This window comes from Erinaceus europaeus, chromosome 2, assembly GCF_950295315.1.
Source record: "Erinaceus europaeus chromosome 2, mEriEur2.1, whole genome shotgun sequence".
Lineage (NCBI taxonomy): Eukaryota > Metazoa > Chordata > Mammalia > Eulipotyphla > Erinaceidae > Erinaceus > Erinaceus europaeus.
In genome coordinates, this window is record NC_080163.1 from 118784564 (window position 1) to 118804316 (window position 19753).

A 19753-nucleotide genomic window follows, 5' to 3' on the forward strand; every position below is an offset into this window, starting at 1 on the left:
CTATGCTAAGGGCCCGGGGAGCTCAGGAAGATGACTCCATGTGCAGCCACCCTACCTATGTTTCAGCTCCCAACTGACCACATGCCTGTGTCCCCACCAGAGTGGTGATCTGGTAGCCTGGCAGGTATAGGAGTGTCTGAAACTAGGTATCTCCAGTCCCTGTGCCTCTTGGTAGGGCTTGCTCTGTCTGTTAGTGGTTGGTGGACCTAACATACAAAGTTCAGCTGCTCTGTAGCCCCTGCCCTGAACCCAAGTGGGGGGTTGGGTCTGGGATCAGCACATGGGTACCCACCTGGGTCACTGTGGCCCCTTATCTAACTGGCCCCATCGTCCCTGCCTGCCACACCCTGCTCCAGCTGGCCTGGTTGGGAGAGGCCTTATCTCAGGGATCATGCTGTTTGTTTTTGATAAAAGTCACAGAAAAAGGAAAGAAGGAGCCAGGGAAAGGAGGAAAACCCCAGGGGTCTGAGTAGGCCCCACCCTAGCTGGTTTCTAGAAGTTTTCCTGGGCATGAGGGTTCAGAGCAGGGAAGCTGAATGTACTTCCAACACATCCTGTAGCAATACAGAAACTGGGCCCAGAGAGGATCAGTGACTCCCCCAAGGTCACATAGCAGATATAGAATAAGTCCTCCCACCATGGCTGGAAAGGGTGAGGACATGTCTGTTTCACTAAGAACTGAGGCTTAAAAGTTTAGCCCTTTTCTGCCCTCCTGACTGAAACATGATAAAGGTAGAAGCTGGGGTTCCAGGAGGACAGAGAGAGATTGCAGAAGGGGAGTCAGACCACTCTAGGGTTTGATGTGCCCTTTGCAGATTCAGTAAGTGACCTATTCCTGGCCTGGGGATCCACATCTCCAGAACAGAGACATCAGTATTCAGTCTCCCTGGTGATGGGATCAGACTTGCCACAAGGCCAATAGGCCTTGTCTATTTTATTTTATTTTTGCCTTCAGGGTTATTGCTGGGGCTTGGTGCTTGCACTACAAATCCACTGCTCCTGGAGGCCATTTTTCCCATTCTGTTGCCCTTGTTATTATTATTGTCATTGCTGTTGTTGGATAGGACAGAGAGAAATAAAGAGGGGAGGGGAGACAGAGGGGGGAAGAGAAATACAGACACCTGCAGACCTGTTTCACTGCCTGTGAAGCGACCCCCCTGCAGGTGGGGAACCTGGGGCTCAAACCAGGATCCTTATGGTGCTTCGTACCATGTGCACTTAACCTGCCGTGCTACCACCCGACCCCCTAGGCCTTGCCTCTTAAGGTATGGTGGTGTCCCTTGGTGAGAGTGTTACAGCTATTGCCATCATTACCAGCCTATCTGGTTACCTCTGGTCTGGGGGAACAGCAGGACTCCCACAGGGCTGCCAAAAGCCTAGGGGTTGACCTTCAAGCTGTCCAGACCACTAGAGGCCAGAGGAGGACCCTATGACCAACTGTCATACTCAAGGTTTCTGGAATCTGGAGACCTAGAGTCACAGAGTACCAGCCAGTCAGCAAGTCCCCTGGATCAATCCAGACCTGGAGACAAAAAGACCAATCCATGACTCCAAAATCATGAGCCTAACGTGGACAAGGCCTTTCATACAGTGACAGCACAGTGAGTAGATAGGGAACCACCCAAGACTCAGGTCAGTCCCCAGATTCTGGTTCACAGCTGCTGAAAGGCCAAGGCAGAAAGGACAAGCTGCTATGATCAGAAGCAAAGTTAACAAGTACTTTGCTGGTCAGTGGCTCTCAGTCAGAGAGGGTCACCCTTCCTCAGCCTGGATGCCCCCACAGAAAAGGCAGGCAGGGCTAAGGATGGGTGTGGAAGGGGCCAAACCTTTATTGTTTAGGTCATGCTCTGTCTCCAGTCTGGAACTCAGGCCTCAAAGGGGCACAATGACAGAGTGGCTCTGTTTCTTGTGGGATCAGGATCTGCTGTAGCCAGACATGATATCCAGGTGATATCTTGCCTGCCCACCCCACCCTGGCTCTTAATGGAGTGGCCATGTTATCGAGCTTTCACCTGCATTTGGGACTCACATGGTGGGTACTCAGAACAGTAGCTGTGAAAAGGTCAACATCTACTTCACCAAGGAGGATATTAGGGAAGAGAAGGCTCCTGGTGGCCCCTTGTCACCACCCTTAACTCATCTAGGTATCTGGTGCCTACTGCCCAGCATGGCCCCTGCCCTGAGAGCTAAGGCTGGTGGGGGGTAGATAAAGACTGAGATCCCTATGAACAGGTTTCCTTCTCATTCCAGGTCAGAGTTTGGCAGAAAGCTACCGGCCTGAGCTACTCCCACTCCAAGAAATCTCCTACCCTGGACTCAGATGGTCATCACAGGGTAACCTGGAGGTTCGTCTCTTAAGCATGACATCCCCAGGGCCTGTCTAGCCTTTGTCACCCTCTCAGGTCCTTTCTTCCACCTTCACAACAGGCTTTGCTCAGCACCCGCCTGTCTAGAGTGACCCAGGGCGGAGCAGACTGGCAGGGGACAATCCTGGGAGCAGACAGCAGAGGGGGCTGGTGGTGTGGGCCAAGGATGCCAGGCACACTGTCAGATGCAGGACCTCCTGGGGCATGATCCTGAATGCCCTGGCTGGGGATTCAGCATGTAGAGGGGGAAAGATGACCATAACCTCTAGTGCTCCAGAGGGGATGTCCTTATTTTCTGACACTGACGCCCCTGTCCATGGGGTATCGCCACCTGGATGGCAGTCTCATGGGGTGGCAAGGCCTAGGAGAAGGGGCAGCTGGTCCTGCCAGTCATGGACTAGATAGGTACCTGCTTCCTCTCACCACTGAGCAGAAGGCATCTTTTCCTAACCCTGGGGGCACACAAGGGCCTCCCCTTGGGGCTTCAGTTTCCCTGCATGTTGGCTGGCTCTTGAGCTGCCTGTATACCATGAAGCAGTGTGTGGAGGGATTCTGAGAAGGAGGCACCAAGGTCATGGGGGACTGCCTCCTACACTGGAAGTCCATGGATCAGCCCCTGGTCCGAGACTGGGGACAGGTAGGCCAAACCAGGTGCCCCTGCCCTGTCCCACTGCACCCGCCACCTGGTGCCCGTGAACCTCTATCGCTCCATCACAGGGAGTATTGATTTTTTGACACAGAACAACAGCCTATCTTTATCGGACTGAACCCTGGCCCCAGCTAATGGTGGAGCTGGGACTGGAGGGGGAATAGTCAGCCATGTGGGGTGGGGCCTAGCTTCCCAACCAAGGAAGTAGGGCCCCTGCAAGCAGCAGTCCTGGGAAGGGGATAGCCCTCCAGGGTTGGGTAGGCTGAGACCTTAGCTGCCACTGGGGTCCCATGTGTGGGGATTATAGAGGGGGCTTCTCAGAGACAGGGCTGTAAGGAGATCTAATGCCCTGCCTGAACCCACTGGATGAGGTCACCTGGGCTTTGCCCTCTGCCCTCCAGGCACAGCCAAGAGCAGCTTCACTGGTGGGAGGTACCATGGGCTGAGACACCTTGGGGGTCTGTGAGTTGGTCCTAGTTTCTGATAGTTTCTCCCTGGAACTTCATCCTGTACAGAGTGTGAGAGCTACAGCTTCCTGGGTTCCCCAGAGTCCAGTCTCTCAGGCTTCTCAGAAAGCCAGCCCCGCTGGGCCTCTGAGTCTGTCTTTTACTTTCTGAGTGGGGGTCCCTGGCCTGGTCCTGGCAGGGCCCCTGGAAGCAGGATGTGATAAGGAAGAGACAGATCTCCTTGTACAAACAGCTTCTCTGGCTCCTGGCAGCCTGGCGGATGGCCTCAGTCCCCCGTTTTTTTTTTTTTTTTCCAGGGTCGCCACTAGGGGCCCTTCCTTCCTGTTGGCTTTAGCTCATCAGCTCTCAGTTCTACCAGCCCAGCCCACCATGCTCCTGAGCTGTGCAGGGTATGGGACTGATCTGAAAATGGTCAGGGGGGTGAGCATAAGGGTTAGTAAGGGTCTGGGCAGACTCCAGGGTGTCAGAGTAAGAAAGGGTTCCACAAACCCTAGGAGTCCTGCTCACCCCCATCAACCTGCCCCTACCCCTGCAGAAGCCACATGGACATTAGCCAGGGTCATGGGGACTGCCTCATCATTGATTACACAGTGACACCATCTACCAGGCCAGCCCTTTAGGATGACTTAGATCCTTCCAGAAAGGAGTACCTGCTGCTGCTTCCCACGCCTTTGTCTGTTCTGCCTACCAGGGAGGTGTCTGAACATGGTGCTGAGGCTGGGACCCAGGTGGGTGTCCAGGATCAAGCCATGGGAAGTGACCTATGGAATCCTTCAAACCTCTGCTTTAAAAAGACTGCCCCAATGAAACCTACGTTCACTGCAGCAATCAACTCAACTCATAACCATGCACAGACCAGGAGACTGAGGGTCAGAGAGGACCTTTTCATTCAGTGTAGTGGCTGAGCCCACATCAGGTCCCCTGGACAGCCTGGCTCTTTCTCTGGTCCTGCAAGAGGCAGCCTGTGGAGGACCCAACAGGAATACCCAGCTTCATGCTTGGCTGGTTCAGCCAAGACCATTCCTCCTGCTACTTAGGAACCTTGGGGCTCCTATCTGGCCTGACTTCAGTCCACAGTTGGACTCTGTTCATGGCCCCTGTTCAGTGCTTACACCTACTCCACATGTGTCAGGGGGCCTGCTCATGTCCTGAGATCCTGCATAGCTGGGCGAGGGTCAGAATCTAAGCCGAAGCCAGGACACTGCAAGGTGGTAGGACCTGTGGAGTGAGTCCAGACCTGTGTCACTGATGTTACCTGCACACTGGTTCACCTGATCCAGCTGTATGTGTACGTGTGTGGTTCTCTGTATGCATGTACACATGTGGGGACAGACATGGGAGGAACATTGGGCTTGAGAGCAGGACCACTTTCCCTTTATGGAGACTGTATAGGCAGGCAAGTGGCAAAACGGAACCAGGAAGTACCTGAGCTTTCCCACATGCTGCAGTGACAATTCCATCATGGTACTTAGCCAGCCAAGGTGACTTTTATAGGATAAATTCCTACAAGCCCAAACCCTGACTCAAGATGTCATATAGTGTGTGCCACATGGAGGTTGGGTGACTTCAGCCTGCACCTCAGGGTGGGTGTGGGCTGGCCAGGACCAGCCCACAGAGATCATGGGACCTCAATCACTCGCCTGTGGGTACTGATGTGTATGGGGGGGGGAAGCCAGAAATGCTGGCGTCTGGAGGGGTCAAAAGCGGGTCCTAGAGGTTTGGGAGGGGCAGGCAGCCCCCTCCTCATTGGCGATACAATAAGCCCCTGCGATAACATCAAGCCTCATTGCAGCCCCGCTCAGCCCTTTCGGGCAGGATATGACCAGCCCTCGAGCCGACGGCAGCCCCTTTGTCCCATCTCTGGGGACCGATCTTATCGACCACGTCCACCGCCACTGTAATAGAAAAATGAGGCGAGGAAATCAAAAGTTAGGCACAGAGATAGAGGAATAAGAAAGAAAGAATGAGGGAGGGAGCCCAGCATACAGTAGGTAGGGATCTACAGATGGAGGAGGGCAAGGACAGGCAGGAGGCCGGGGTCTGTGGGTCAGCAGGGTGCAAGAGTCAGCAGAGTCCAAGTGGGAGGTCAGAAGGGCCTGGGGATCAGTGGGAACTGGGGATCAGTGGGACATTGTGGCTCATGGAGCCTCAGGTCCTCACCTGTTGAGTGGCTGTGATACCGGAGTCACTGCCAGGGAATGTGGGTGGGTGGGGGTTCTATGAAAGGTGGGGTCTAGCTTAAGGCATTGATCCCCATGAGCTCCTGTTGGGGTTGCTGACTGCAAAGAGGGCTGCACTGCACCACAGAACTGTGAGAAAGGAGGGGACAACAGCTCAGCATCCTTCTCTGTCCCACACATGAGCCAGTTAGAGGGGGTGCAGGGCCTGGGACCTCAGTGAGAGAGGTGACAGTGAGGAGCCAGGTTACAGGACCTCACAGCAGGGAGCAAGAGGGAGAATCAGTGTGGTGTGGGGATGGGTAACAGTGACAATCTTAGTGACATCACTAGTGACAGTAGCAACAGAACCAACTCTGGGAATAGTCTTGTGGTGCTGGCAGCATCCCTGACAAAGTGACATGGCAGTGCAGTGTGGCTGTGACTGCTGCCCAATTGCCCCCTAGGGTCCCAAGGGTGCATCTGTACCCGTTGCATTGGGGGTAGGGGCTGGGTAGGTGCAGGGAATGTGTGTAAGTTGATGCAGGTCAGGCTGCAGTGAGTAGGAGGAGAACGAGGAAAGAAAATTCTAGCAGAGGTAGCCAGGCTCCAGATCTTCCGGTAGGTAGGATAGGCCAGCATTCCACTTACACTTGGGAGGCCCCATGGACCAAGGTGGCTGAGACAGAAGCTGGGGTGGGCTGCTGGGCAGGAAGCAGTGAGGGCGGAGGAGGAAGCCGGCTCGATTAGCGCCCGTGGCCGAGATAGGCGCCCTGGCCACAGATAGCTGCTCCCGGAAGGCAGTGAGGTCAGCGAGGCGAGTAGCCAGGCTCAGCGCCCCCCTCACCCCCCGCACGGGACAGCCAGGGTCTGAGCTCTCCCTGCCATGTGCAGCAACCACCCAGACAAGAGGGTCTTGGAACTCTAAGAACTATGTAGGAAGATGGACACAGAGCAGAGGACCTTCTCAGGAGGCAGATTTAGGGTACTATCCTGCCCAGTTCCTCTGGCCTCAGTTTCCAAGTCTGTAAAATGGAACTATAGTGGGGGGTCAGGCGGTAGCGCAGTGGGTTAAGCGCATATGGCGTAAAGTGCAAGGACCCACGCAAGGATCCTGGTTTGAGTCCCCAGCTCCCCACCTGCAGGGTAGTCACTTCACAGGTGGTGAAGCAGGTCTGCAGGTGTCTTTCTCTCCCCTTCTGTCTTCCCCTCCTCTCCATTTCTCTTTGTCCTATCCAACAACAACAGCATTAACAACAACAATAACTACAACAATAATAAGAAAACAACAAGGGCAACAAAAGGAAAAACAAACTGATGTAAAAAAAATAAATAAAATAAAATAAAAATGGAACCATAGCATCTGACACTGGGAAGTCATGCCCCATACACACATCTACCCAAGTCTCTGACTTAACTTCTCCCAGCCTGACCCCCCTCCACCCCCACTCCCTCCTTCTCTGTTTCCATTCCTCTGTGTCAACCCCACTTGGCAAACCTGGCCTACAGGGCTCACTACTGCAAATCCCAGGGTGAGGTGATGGAACACTGTCATGGGCTGAGGAGGTCAAGATGAGAGTCAAACCAAGGCAGTGTCCACCTGACCCAGGCACCTCTGGGAAGGAGCCACTGGCCACAGCCAGGTGTTGCCTAGGGCCAGGTGGGGGCAGTAGCCTGGCCACAGATGCCAAGCCAGTTCCATGCCTCAGCTTTCCCACCATAAAGAGGCAGTAGGAGGTCTTACTGAAGAGGCCTCTACAAGGGCTTTCCTGAGGTGCTGAGTATGACCTAGTGTCTACTGGGTAGAGCAAGAGGTGGCATCACAGTGAGCCATCACCCTGGAGAGTTCACAGCCCAGGGGCCCGTTAAAGGGGCAGGTAGCCCTGCACTATGGCGGGGAGTGGGAAGGGAGTATATTGTGTAAAGAATAACAGATAGAGGCAGTGAGCATCCAAGCACCCACCTGTCAGCCAGCCAGCCACGTGCTTGTCAAGGCATGACCTCTGAACTCCACTTCCAACACAGCCCCCCCCCATGTGCTGCCTCGGGGCCCTCACCCCAGCTCCCTTCAACCCAGCTAGACACTGCCACTGTCCCTGAGGGCAGTGACTGGGTTCACTACTGTTCTTTGCTCAGTGAGGCCTATCTGGGGCCCTATTTAGAACTGCTCCTCTTTCTTCCTTTCCTTCCTCCCTCCCTCCCTCCCTTCCTTCCTTTCTTCACGCCTGAGGTTCACCAACTGGACAGGATGCTTACTGTTAGTCTGTTTCCCTGGATACCAAAGCAGCTCCTGGGTGGCTGGGCTCTGGGCTGGAGGCAGGGGATTAACACACATGCAAGTTTGTTGAGTGAATCAACAACCTCGTGTTTATTCCTGAGCTACGGTACCAGCTCCTCTGGCTCTGTTGCTAGTGTGCCCCCAACAACACACTTCCAAGGGTGGGCTCTGCCTAGTAGTTCCTGAGAGGACTGACTCCTGTATTTGCCACCCTGTGGGTTTATCTTCATCTCATGAGTATCTGTCTGCTCAACTGTGAGGGAGAGGGGTGTGCAGGGGTACCTCAAAATAATACATCTTCCCCAGAAGGTTTAAGAGTGGGACCCCTTTGAGGACACTCTGGAGAGGTGGCTCCTTGACCTAACCACTGGGTCTAGTCTTTAGGGCTGACCCCAGGCTGACCCAGCCATCACCCCCCGCAGTCCTCCCCCTGTCCGTTAATCTAAGACAAATAGGCCCATGGGCTGCGGTGCCAGGCAGTGATAAGGCAGAATAGCTGAAATGATTTTTCCCACCCACACACGCGCGCGCTGGCAGGGAGGGCGGCCAGCCAGGCCTATCGGCCCATCTCCGGGCTGTCCATCAGGACAGGGCGTCCTGCCTTGGCCGTCCGATAACAAACCTTGAGGTTTACAGGGAAACTCAGGGCTGTGAGATTAGCCAGAGAAGCAGGCCCAGATAGTAGTCCAGTGCCCTGTATACTCCCACTCCAGGGACAAGGGGTCGGGCCTCAGCCGGTTGCTGGGACAGGAGCAAAGAGAGCAACAGCATCTCTTCTGCTTCTGAGAGTGCTCTCTTGCCAATCCTTTGCCCCTTTGTTGGCTGGTTGATGTCCTGCTGAAAACCTTCCAGAACACCATTTCACAGCTGAGGAGACAGAGCTCCTGACAGGTGGCTCCACTTTAGAACATGCCCACTGACCTCAGGGCCTTTGCCTCAGATCCCTGCCCCACACCTGCTCACCATCCCAGTCTGCACCCCCCCGGCCCAGCCCCCAAGGCTGGGGGCTGGAACCTTCCTAGGGTGCTGACCTGGCCCTGACCACCTGGACATCCTCTCAGCCCACCTGCTGAGCCTTGAACTCAGGCCAGTTTTTTCATTTTTGTTAACAGGACCTCGGATGATAATGGGGACAAAGAAGGTGACACCTGACATGAAGCCAGCTGGATTTCACTTTCTCTTTATTAATGTGGTGCTGGGGAGTGAATCCAGGGTCTTGTGAAGGGACAATACCACTACTGAGGCCCAATTTTCTTACCCCTTATTCCTTTGAGTGGGGAGAGAGACATCACACCACTGCTCCAAAACCTCAGTAGCTCTGACAGTGCTGCCCATAGAGTTCCCATGTGGTGACAGAGCTCAAACCCAAGGCCTCTCAAAGCAAGGTGTGTGCTCTAGGGGGTGATTTAGTCCCAGTCTGGATCTTATTTTTCTGAATTGTGGTTACTAGGAAAGAGTGAAGGGGGCCTACTCCTGGGTCCTTAGAGGTGACACTGCTAGGTCTGTGCCTGAATTACCTTCTGAGGACCCTGGCCACCCTCATGGCACATGCACCTGTAGAGTTGGCAGGAGCCCGGTGGCCTCCGGCATCCTTTTTGTCCCCAGCCAAGTGGCACCACCAGAAATAACCATACAGAGATTTGTCACTCACCTCCCTGTGTGGCAGGGATACAGGGAACCCCAGGAAAGTCACCCTCCATCTGCAGCTTGAGGGGATGCTTGAGGGTGTGGGAGTTGCAAGGGGAGGGGACTCTCTAGGTCTGGTTGCACCAGTGGCTCAATCCCATTTGGGAGTTCAGTTCCCAACTGCAGCCCTCGTTTCAGGCTTGAGAACCTCATGCTGGTGAAGAGAGCTGACAGACACTTAATAGATGCTCTGACAGGGGACATAATGTGGGGGATAGGTCTGGTAGCCCCCCAGTTGAACTGGACCCTTGGGGCTCCCAATCTTGATGGACCTCGCATGTTGGCTGATCTCTTTTCTGGAATGTTAAGTGGGAAACAGGTTGGGGAAGTACGAGGGGTTGGGAGGCAGGGCTGAAGTGGGATCCTCACATTCCTAATGGCGGTACCTCTAGGACACAGAGTTGACCTGTGGGGGTTACAGATTATGGATTGCAGATCATAGCTCATCCTTTTGCATACTGGAATTTTAAAGTCACTCACTCTACCACCAAGGTCATTTCAAAGATTCCTGCTGTCCCTTCTCTCTTTGAATGAGGGGTGGTAATTCAAGGTAAGATGAGTGGTCCAGGGCTGCCCCCAGCCCTACTTTTTGTTCAGGTGGAAGGTCCCAGGGAGTTCCTTCTCCTCCCTCCAGAACAGTGAAATACAGACAGATGGGAGGAAAAGGAGTGATGCAGAGGGCAGAGTTGTTTGGACAGCAAGTAGACGGGTGCAGAGGGAGAGGGACACAGGGGATATGAGACCTGAGGCAAGGTGGTGAGTCCTGACTGTACCCCCCATAGTGGCCAGGCTGGGCACTACCCTCAGGGCCACCACCCTGCCACCCCATCATTGCTGGCATGGGCGGCCCCTGAGATAAGAGTTGTGGGGCCTTCCTGGCTTCCCGGTGGGAGATAAGTACAGCCTGTTGGGGGTCTGATAGGGGGCAGCCACCACGGCGGTTGGCCAGTGGCTACATATCACCCATCGTTGTCCACCGCACAGAAATCCCTATCTGTGGCCATGAGAGCCCAACTCAGGATGCAAATAGTACAGGAAGTGCTGGTTTTTCCCAGACCCAAACCACGACCCCAGGGTTAGGCTCCCTGTACAGAGCTGCCCTTCTATATAGAGTGGAGGTTTAGCACAAGGGCACTCTGTAGACAGGGACACTCTGGCCACCTAGGCTCTGCAACAGGTAGCTGTAGACACCCTAGCAGCTCTGTCACTTCTCACCAGTGACCAGTGAACAGGCTCGGTACCTGGTCTCTTCCCTAAGAAGATGGATTGCAGCAAAGCCTACCTGTGTCCCTGTCACTGATTTATCCCCTACTGTTGCCCTGGTCTGGTGCTCAGTCACTGTTCCCAGGTATTTGGGGTCCCTCAGGCACTCAGGATTATAGCCTCATTTATGTCTGCAGCAGGAACTCTCCTCTCACTAGCCTGAAAAGTGAAGTCCCAGGCAATTCTACCCCACCTAAAGCAAGGGAGAGAGACCAAATGCTGTGCTGGCGCAGGCTGCCTGGGAGCCAGTAGTCTGAACCCACTCCATGGGTCTGTGGCATGGGCTGTCATGACTCCCTAATGGACATGTGGCGTCACTAGGTACTCCTTGTAGGAGAGATGCATTGTTGGCATCTTTTGAGGGCTCCCAGAGGCCTCCCCTGCCTGTCACTGCCTGAGGTAGGGTGGTGGGGGCAGCCAAGGGAGTCTACTTGAAGGATCGCAGTGCTGTGTTCTGGGCACCTACTGCCTGTTCTGCTCCAGTAGGAGAGACTAGAATTGACACCTCCATGGTCAGGTTACCAGCTGTGATACCAGGCCAGCTTTCTCCCTAGGCCTCGGATGGACCACCTGATGTGAGAACTGGCTGAACACCAAGCACACGCACTACCATGGTCACTGTAGGGCCAGAGACAGATATCACTAGTAGACCAATGAATTCTTCTCCATGCCCTGGCCTGTGGGCAGTGGCCCAGCAACAATCTCTGGGACTGAGCTTATGGAAAACTATCTCTAACACCCTGTGCATCTTGGGTGGGGTGGGGAGTGGTCTGCCAGAGAAGAAATGCAGTTCCCTCTGATCTCAGCTGGTTAAAGCCTCACCAAGTGCCTCTTCCTGGTTGGCAGTGAAGTTCATGTGTCCTTATGTCACACACATAGTCATAGCTGTGTCTGACACAGCAGGCTTTGGCCTCCATCTACCACTATCCACCCCTGACCCCTGAGCTGTTTATCCTGATGAGGACAACAAAAAGAACACAGGAGTTCATAATTTTCCTCTCCTGTGCTCATAATCAGGAGAACCTGGTACAGAGGAGACCCATGTGCCATACCCAGCAGATCCAGATCCCAGCAGTGAAGAGTGGTGAGGAGTGCCAGGCTATCCTCAGACATGCCCCCCACCACAGGACCAGAGGTTTGAGGCTGCCTTTTGCCCTCCGGGTGGGTCATCTCTTTCACACCTGCACAGTTCTACTAGGCTCTCCAGAACTGCCCTGCTGTGCCACCCCACAGATGCTCTTTCAGTCCACTCTGACTGCCTCTAGAACCTTGATCACAACACTGTCATCCCTGGCATTCTGGGTTTAGCTTTGAGCCTCCTGCACAGCTGGCCAGCTGGACTTTGGTCAAGGGATGCTCATAACTTCCTTGGTCCCTCTTGTGCCAGCCAAGACACCAGGGAAGGCAAGTCCCAGGTCCCCAGAAGGTTGGGTTGCAACCCATCATAGGCTATTACCTGGGCAGTTCCAGGACCCACTGGCTTCTTCCTCCTCCTCCTCCAGCTGTGGCTTCTCTAGCTCCTGTTCCTCCAGCTCCTCGGGCCTTCCTGGGGGTGTGGGAGACCGGGGCGGGGGCTTGGCATCTGTGGAGCAAAAAACATTATCAGGCCCCCACCTCTTGAGAGCAAATCTATGGTTTGGAGGAAAACTGAGGCCCAGGTGGGCAACTGCTTTGGGTATCACTGTCCCCTAGGCTGACTCTAATCAGGGGAGAGGCATTTACATCTCTGTGTTCTGCTGACCTTCAGAGCTCCTCACCTCCTCACTAGTTGCCACTAGTGTAATGGACACTCCAGCTGCTATTAATAATTACAGTGCACCCGGCCTCCTAGGCCTTTGGGCACATGTGCACCCGGCTCCTGGGCTCCTCCACCAGCCACCAGGGCCCCTCTACTGCCCTGCACCCAATTCCAGCCCAAAGGGCATGTTTGCCTTCCTGGTCAGGCCTGATAACCAGCGTGGCCCCCAATCGATGAGCTCCCATAAAAGCCCCCCCGCTGGGTGACGTCACTGGCCCGAGGGATTATTAATACCCAAGATAAGGCCATGATTAACATCAAATAAATCAATCACACGGTATAAAAGTCCTATTATTTTTGGCTATAAATCAACAGGGCTGGCACCCGGGCTCCAGCCACCGCGTGGGCCGCCTGGGAGGCAGATATTGCTTGTCTTATCGCACACATCGGCTATCTCCGCCTTTGCCAGGTGCAACCCCGGCTGTTTTCTCCAGCTCCTTCCCGGCCCCACCTCCTTGCAGCCCCAGCTCCCTGATCAGATAAGGGGCCCAGATCCCCGGGAAAGCCACTCAGGTCAGAGTCCACCAGCGACAACCACTTGCCCTTTGGCAGCTGGTGCCCCCAGAAGTGCACCTCTGAGGAACAGTGATGGGAAGATAAGGCCCCCAGAGGGGCTCCCACCTGCTAAAGATGTGGAGACTGAGGCTGGAGAGGGCCAGGGGGTGGGGAGTCCTGACCAGAAGGGACAATTAAGCAGAGTTAGGCCTAGCAGACATGTGAGTTAGTTCCCTGGGAGCTGAGAGTGGGGCATCCTAGCTTGGGCTTCTTTCTGCTCCTCTCTGCTTTCCTGGGAACCCTGAAGGTGTGGGGTGGCTGATGCTTGGACAGAGGCATAGCTGACAGGTCTGAGGGTTCCTGGGACTGATCATCCTGAGAGGAAATGCCAGGGGCCAGAGTTCCAGTAAGAAAGACCCTCTATTGGGGACTGAAGTCTTCCTGGCTCTCTGTCCAGCACAGCCTCCTACCTCCCACCCTCCAGCAGCCCCTGGTCTTCATGCTGGCCTGGGGCTCCTCCCTGTATATAGGAAGATCTTTATTAATATTTGTTTATTTGATAGGAAAAAAAGAAATTGAGAGGGTAATGGGGATATGGGAGGAGTGGTGGTGACAGAGGCACACCTGCAGTGTGCTTCTCTGATTGAGAAGATTTCTCCTTGCAGGTGAGGCGCAGGGGCTTCAGACTGTAGTCCTAGTGCCCAGGGAATGAGGTCTACCCAGCAGGGGTGGAGTAGAGAGTGGAGGTAGAAAGGGAGATAGGACATTCCCTGCACCCCAGCCTGGGTCTTCTCCTAGAGACAAGAGTAAGGGTGCCCACATGCCCACACCCTGGTGTCTCTGCCTATGAGACCTACTCTTGAGGCCAGGGGTCCTGCTGACCCAAGAGGCTGCTGGCTTCCAGGCTATGTAGGGAACTTGGTCACAGCTTTATTTATTTATTTATTTATATTCCCCTCCCACCCCCACCCCCCCCGATCAAGTCCCTTTTATTTTCCTTCCTAACTGGGGAGACAAAGAGGGAGAAAGAAAGATAGACATCTGCAAACCTGATTCACCACTCATGAAGTGACCCTCCTGCAGGTGGGAGCTGGGGCCTCAGACCAGGATCCTTGTGGTAGTCCTTGAACTTCACACTATGTGCACTTAACCAGGTGTGCCACTGCATGACCCCCTTCCTTCCTATCTTTTCATATCTTTCTCTTTCCCTTCCTTCCTTTTTTTTTTTTCTCTGCCATCAGGATTATTTCTGTGACTCAGTAACTGCAAGATTCCACTGCTTCCGGTGGGCATTTACTTTCTTTCAGATAGAGGGTGAGAGACAAAGAAAGAAAAAGAGAGACAGAGAGAAGAGGGATACTGTAGCACTGCTACACCACTCAGGAAGCTTTCCCTCCACAGGCACATGCAGGCTGTCTTAAGTGCTGACAAGAGGGTTGAACACGGGTCCTTACACATGGCAACATGTGCTCTGTACTAGCTGAGCCTCCTCGCAGCCATGTACTGACCCCATTTCTTAGTGGGTAAACTGAGGTCACAAAGGACGTGGACTCACTAAGCTCACTTGGCAGCCCATACCCACTGTGTCTAAGGCACAGGATAGCCATCCCTTTTCCCCCATTACACTAGCTCCTAAGATCCCTTCCTGGGGTGGGGGGAGACTCTCCTGGACCTCATGGGCTGTTAGCTCACACTCCACCAAACCCAGTGCCTGTTTCACAGATGTGAACCTGAGTCCACAGAGGGCCTAGCTCCATGCAGCATGGGGAGGGTGAGAGACAGGGTGGAGGTACCCCACTCACCTGAGCTGGCTGGGCTCAGGGTCTCAGTGTCCCCTGTGGCCTCAGCTGTTGTGGCCTCCTGTTCAGGAGAGTGGATGTCGGTTGGCTGGGCCTCTTCTCTGGTCTCCATGTCTCCAAGGGAACCTGTGGTCACAGAAGGAGGGCTGGTAAGGTGAAGCCCAGAGACTCTCCTGACCCTCCTGCCAATATGTTGGGGTACAGGGGGACTTAGCCAATGCTCAGCTATCAGCACAGATGCCGCAAGACTTCTCCCTCCAACCTGAACAGCAATTCTAATGTGTTTGGGTCACTGAGCACCCCCTGCCCCTGCCAGCCCCAGTCTGTCCATGCTGACCTACATGGGACAAGAGTCATGGTCCCTCTCCCCTAAGATCCCAGAACTAGGGTCATGGTGTCCTCTCCTCTGAGCAGAAGCCCCTTTCCCTATTCCACAGATACAAACTTCCACTGTGTCCAGAACCCCTGAGATAATGATCTATGTCTAGCCCCTCTACAGGGGACACCTCCTCCAATCTGGAACCCCTCCCCCTACAAACCTCCATACTCAGGTGCTGGGATCTGAAGCTCCTGAGGCAGCACAGGAAGTGCTCAGAGGACCCAGGGAGAACTCAGGACTTGCATATGTCAAGTCTGACCCCCGAGCACCCTGAGGGTCAGGGGTTGAACCCACTGAAGTGCTCAGTGTGGGCCAGGCAGACAAAGGGTCAGTGCAGTGGGCAAAGAGGCCAGTGATGGACAGGTGTCCTATTCATCCTGCCCCACTCTCTGCTCCTTCGGGCCTTGCCTCAGCCTGGGCCCTGGGGTGTCCCTGCCTCAATTTCCTTTCTGATTGTCCCTGTGCCCTGGGTGTGTGGGATCCTGACTTAAGACTCTCACTCCGCTCCTTGTGAGGCACAGTCCTGCTGGGTCCAGGTTGCTCAACTCACAGCATCTGGGGCCTCTGGATACTACTGGGGAAAGGAAGAACTAAGAAAAGTCACAGATACTGATGGAGTGAATGAGAAGGATGGACCAGAGTCAGGGGCAAAAAGTGTCAACAGGCTGCTTGGGCCTGAAGAAGTGGGTAACCACATACTGAGGACTGTGCTGCCTGTCCCTATAAAGGCAAGCAAGCACAGATGGAGATTCACTGGGGAAAACATGTCCATGTCCACTGTATATCCAGAGCTTCTCCCCAGAATGCATAGCAGAGCCCATTTCAGGCTTCTCACCAAAGCCCAGAATTCTTCTTCTGGTGTCTGCCCTGTTCTCTGCTAGGTTATCCCAGGTGAAAGAGATGGGTAGGCAGGTGGTAGAGTTAAGTGGCCAGTTCAAGGGAGCCTGTTCAGGAGGGACAATCATGCACTTCAGTGGCCACAGAGGCTGGTGGAGAGACATGGCACTGTGATGGGGCAGTGTGGGACTGGGCGCCGGACTGGTTTTCAGAAACAAAGCCACAGCCTCAGTGGAGCAGCAGGTGGAAGTTGCCCTGGGTAAGGGGTGCGCTAGTGTCATAAGGTGGAAGTCATTCCCAGAAGGCAGAGGTCTCTCTTGCCTCCAGCTGACAGCTATGGGCAGAGGCTGAGGACAGGAGAGAATGACAATAAGACAGAAGAGGCTGAGTGAAGTGGGTAAGAGGTCAGGGTTGACTCTGAGGAAGGGGTCCCACCCTGGGGGGACTGGAGAGCCATAAAGCATACCAGGCAGGGGGTGGAGGGTGCTTTCCCAACCTCAGTTCTCTGGATTCTCACTGTGCTCAGTCCCACCTTCCAGGACACCACAGAGTTGTAATTACAGGGGGCAGTGCTCAGCACTCCTTGGCCAGACCACACAGAGTCAGCCTCAGGCTAAGCCTCGCATGCTGCCAATCGCCCACTCAGGCACACCCCAGACCGGTCCAACTCGTGCCCCTGGGACAGGTGGTGGTGGGGTGCTGCTCCACTGTGACTTCCCTCACAAGCAAGAGCCGAGGGGTCAGCCCTGGCAGGCACTGCCAGTCACCTACTCAGCCTGAGCAGGCACACAGCTGGGCCAGCCCACAGGCCAGTGGCTTTTTAGATGTTGAAATGCTTACTCAGAACTGGAGAAGGAGCGTGACCTCCCATCCCTTTCATGATCAGCAGAGCTGGGCACACAGCTGATACCCCCCATGCAACCCCACCTGGTGCCAGGCTAAGGAGCTCGGCCACCCAGGGAGGCCAGCAAGCTGCGGCGGGCCAACTGAGAACAAAGGCACCCGTTCAGCACAAAGCGTGACAATGAGCCGGCAATTTATTCTAATGCTGCTAATTCAGTTCCAGCACAATTAGAGGCTCTGATAATGCGGAAGACAATTGCCAACCAGCAGGCGGATTGCTCTGAGCCACAAACAGGGCAGTGGTGCAGGGATGCCACCCCTTCTGGTGCCTCCAGACCATCACCCAGCTGTGCTCCAACCCATGACTCGTGTGTCACCAGTGGTCCCATCTTAGCAGGGCCTGGGAAGTGGTGTGTAGTGCTATTAAGCTGCACGTGTATACCAGTCCTGCTTGTTTTTAACCTCCCCTCTCCCATCCATAGTCCAGCAGTGGGGAAGGGAACATACGTAGGAAGGGGTGCATGGAGGAAAAGTGGTGGAAAGCAGGGTAGTGGAGGGGGTAGGGTCCTGATGACAATGGCATTTTCCACTTAGCAGATGAGTAAACTGAGGCATGGCAAGCACTGACTCGTCCAGTGTGCTGGACAAGGAAATGATAGCAGGCAGCACAGGAAAGATTTCTGTCCCCTTCAGACAGACCTTTCCACAACACACCACTTTTTGGAGACAGGCCCAGATTACCTCCTCCTGGCCTTGGTCCTGCACATCATCTGGATGAGGATGACACCAACCCATATCCTGGTGGGGTGGAAAGGCCAGCACCCAAGGCCACATACTTGTCCTGGGTTGGCCCTGCGGTCACGGTCAGCCCCAGCGCCCAGAGCCCCTTGGTTATCAGGGTGAGCAGACGCCCACGCGCTGAGGCGTCTCCTGCTCATTAAGGCGGACGCAGAAATGGAAATGAAAACATAATAGCTATTTGATTGGGGGAGAGATATTTTGCATATTGGCTGGGCGCTGATAGTGGAATTTCATCAACTCCGTTTTTCATGCTTTCAACTGAATTACTGGGGACTGGCAGCATGCAGGGGAGGGCCCCATGTCCTTCCAGTTCGGGCCCTGCAACATTCCCTTCTCTCCTAAACAGATGGAGTGGAGGGTGGGGTGGCTTTTGAGAGGCTGACTCAAGGAAGTAGGGGATGTCCACTGAGGAGGTAAGACAACCTTGACTGCTGCCCTGGCCAACATGTGAGCAGGGTGCATATGGGGGCTCATGGGTGAAGCCCCCGCATCCTTCCAGCTGCATGGCCTTGGGCAGCCCCTGTAGACTTTATCTGTGGGATGGAAGTGACTGCCTATCCCCTGACTCTACTGCTGAAAATGCAGAAGACCCAGGGCCACATCTTGGGAGCCCCACATGACTCATGGACCCTGGTAGGGGTATTTTTTCTTGAGCCCATCATGTGACTACTTGTGAGACATGACCTTGCCTGGCTTCTCTAGGAGGGTCCCTGTCATTTCCAAGTGACAGGAAGAACACAAGCTCTCTCCCCTGCTCCTCCCCAGCAATACCCAGCTCTGAGAGGGTGGCCAGGGTCCAGATGGTTCACTCACTCACTCACTCACTCACTCACTCACTCAATAACTCATTCATTCATTAATTCATTCATATAGTCTTTCTCTTACCACTCTCTCACTTGCATACTTGTTCATTCACTCACACATTCACATAGTCTCATCCTCACCTACACACTCATTCTCTCACTGAGGTCACTCATCTAAGACCCTGCTCCAGGTACTGGAGATCTCACAATAACCAAGATATATGGTCCAGGAAAAAAAAAAAAAAAAGGGAAAAGCACAGGTTCAATTGCTGCTCTGAGGGAGGAGTGGGGGTACCAGTTTTGGAGGGGAGGTTGCCTGGAGGAGCCCACAAGGACCAGAAAGTTGGAAAGAGTAGGTTCAAGGAAAAGCATCCAGGGAAAGGGAACAGTAGATGCTAAAGTTTGTAGTGATAGGCATGTAGCCGTCTCGGGTCATGGGCTGGGGTCAGGGGGCAGGGAGGGGGCTTGGAGTTCATGGGAATGAGGTGAGGTGGGACTCTGAGCCCAAGGGACTAGGGCTGGGACTCACAGAGTCAGGATTCAGGACGAGGTCTTAGGGAGTGGGATTGGGGTTCAGTGGGTGCTAAACACAGACCTGTGATAATGGTCACAACTGTTGTAGTTCCTAAGGCTTAGGGATGAGCTGCACTGCCCTGTCTGGGTGAGGTAAATAGGGCTGAGGGATAGGCTGGGGGTGGTGTGGGAAGGGCAGTGTGGCTGGGAGAATGACCCCTCTCCCCCTCCACACACATCCCAGACTATCTGAAGCCTGGTCTGTGTCTCACTGGCTTAGGCAATGGGTGGGCAGGTGGAGGCATGGCACTGCCAGGAGAGACCCTGGCCTCTGGGCGGCACAGTGGCCAGATAAGGCCTGATAACACAGAGAAAATAGCAACAGATTCAGACTTTCCCACCGCAGGGCAGTGAGTGGCTCAGGCCATGGTGGGGCCAGGAGGCATCGTGCCAGCCCGCTCTCCCAGAGGGGCTGAGGGAAGGAGTTCAGGATCACCAGAACCCAGCCATTCAGGGCAGTGCCCTAGGCAGCACCTAAATGGGTCTAGAGCCTGAGCTCCAGAGGAGGGCAGTATGGCTTCCAGTGAAGGACAATCCCCTGGGCCTCCCAGCCACAGAGG

General features: G+C 54.5%; 1 protein-coding gene across 1 annotated transcript in view; it reads right to left on the minus strand.

Moving 5' to 3' along the window:
* Positions 1-19753, minus strand: part of ZFPM1 (zinc finger protein, FOG family member 1) — a 55081-nt gene that overhangs the window by 12845 nt on the left and 22483 nt on the right. Inside the window, exons 2-3 of the mRNA XM_060185028.1 lie at positions 14961-15083; positions 12322-12447 (exon numbers count right to left, since the gene is read on the minus strand). Coding sequence (XP_060041011.1) covers positions 12322-12447; positions 14961-15083 — 249 coding nt within the window. The remainder of the gene's footprint in view (positions 1-12321; positions 12448-14960; positions 15084-19753) is intronic.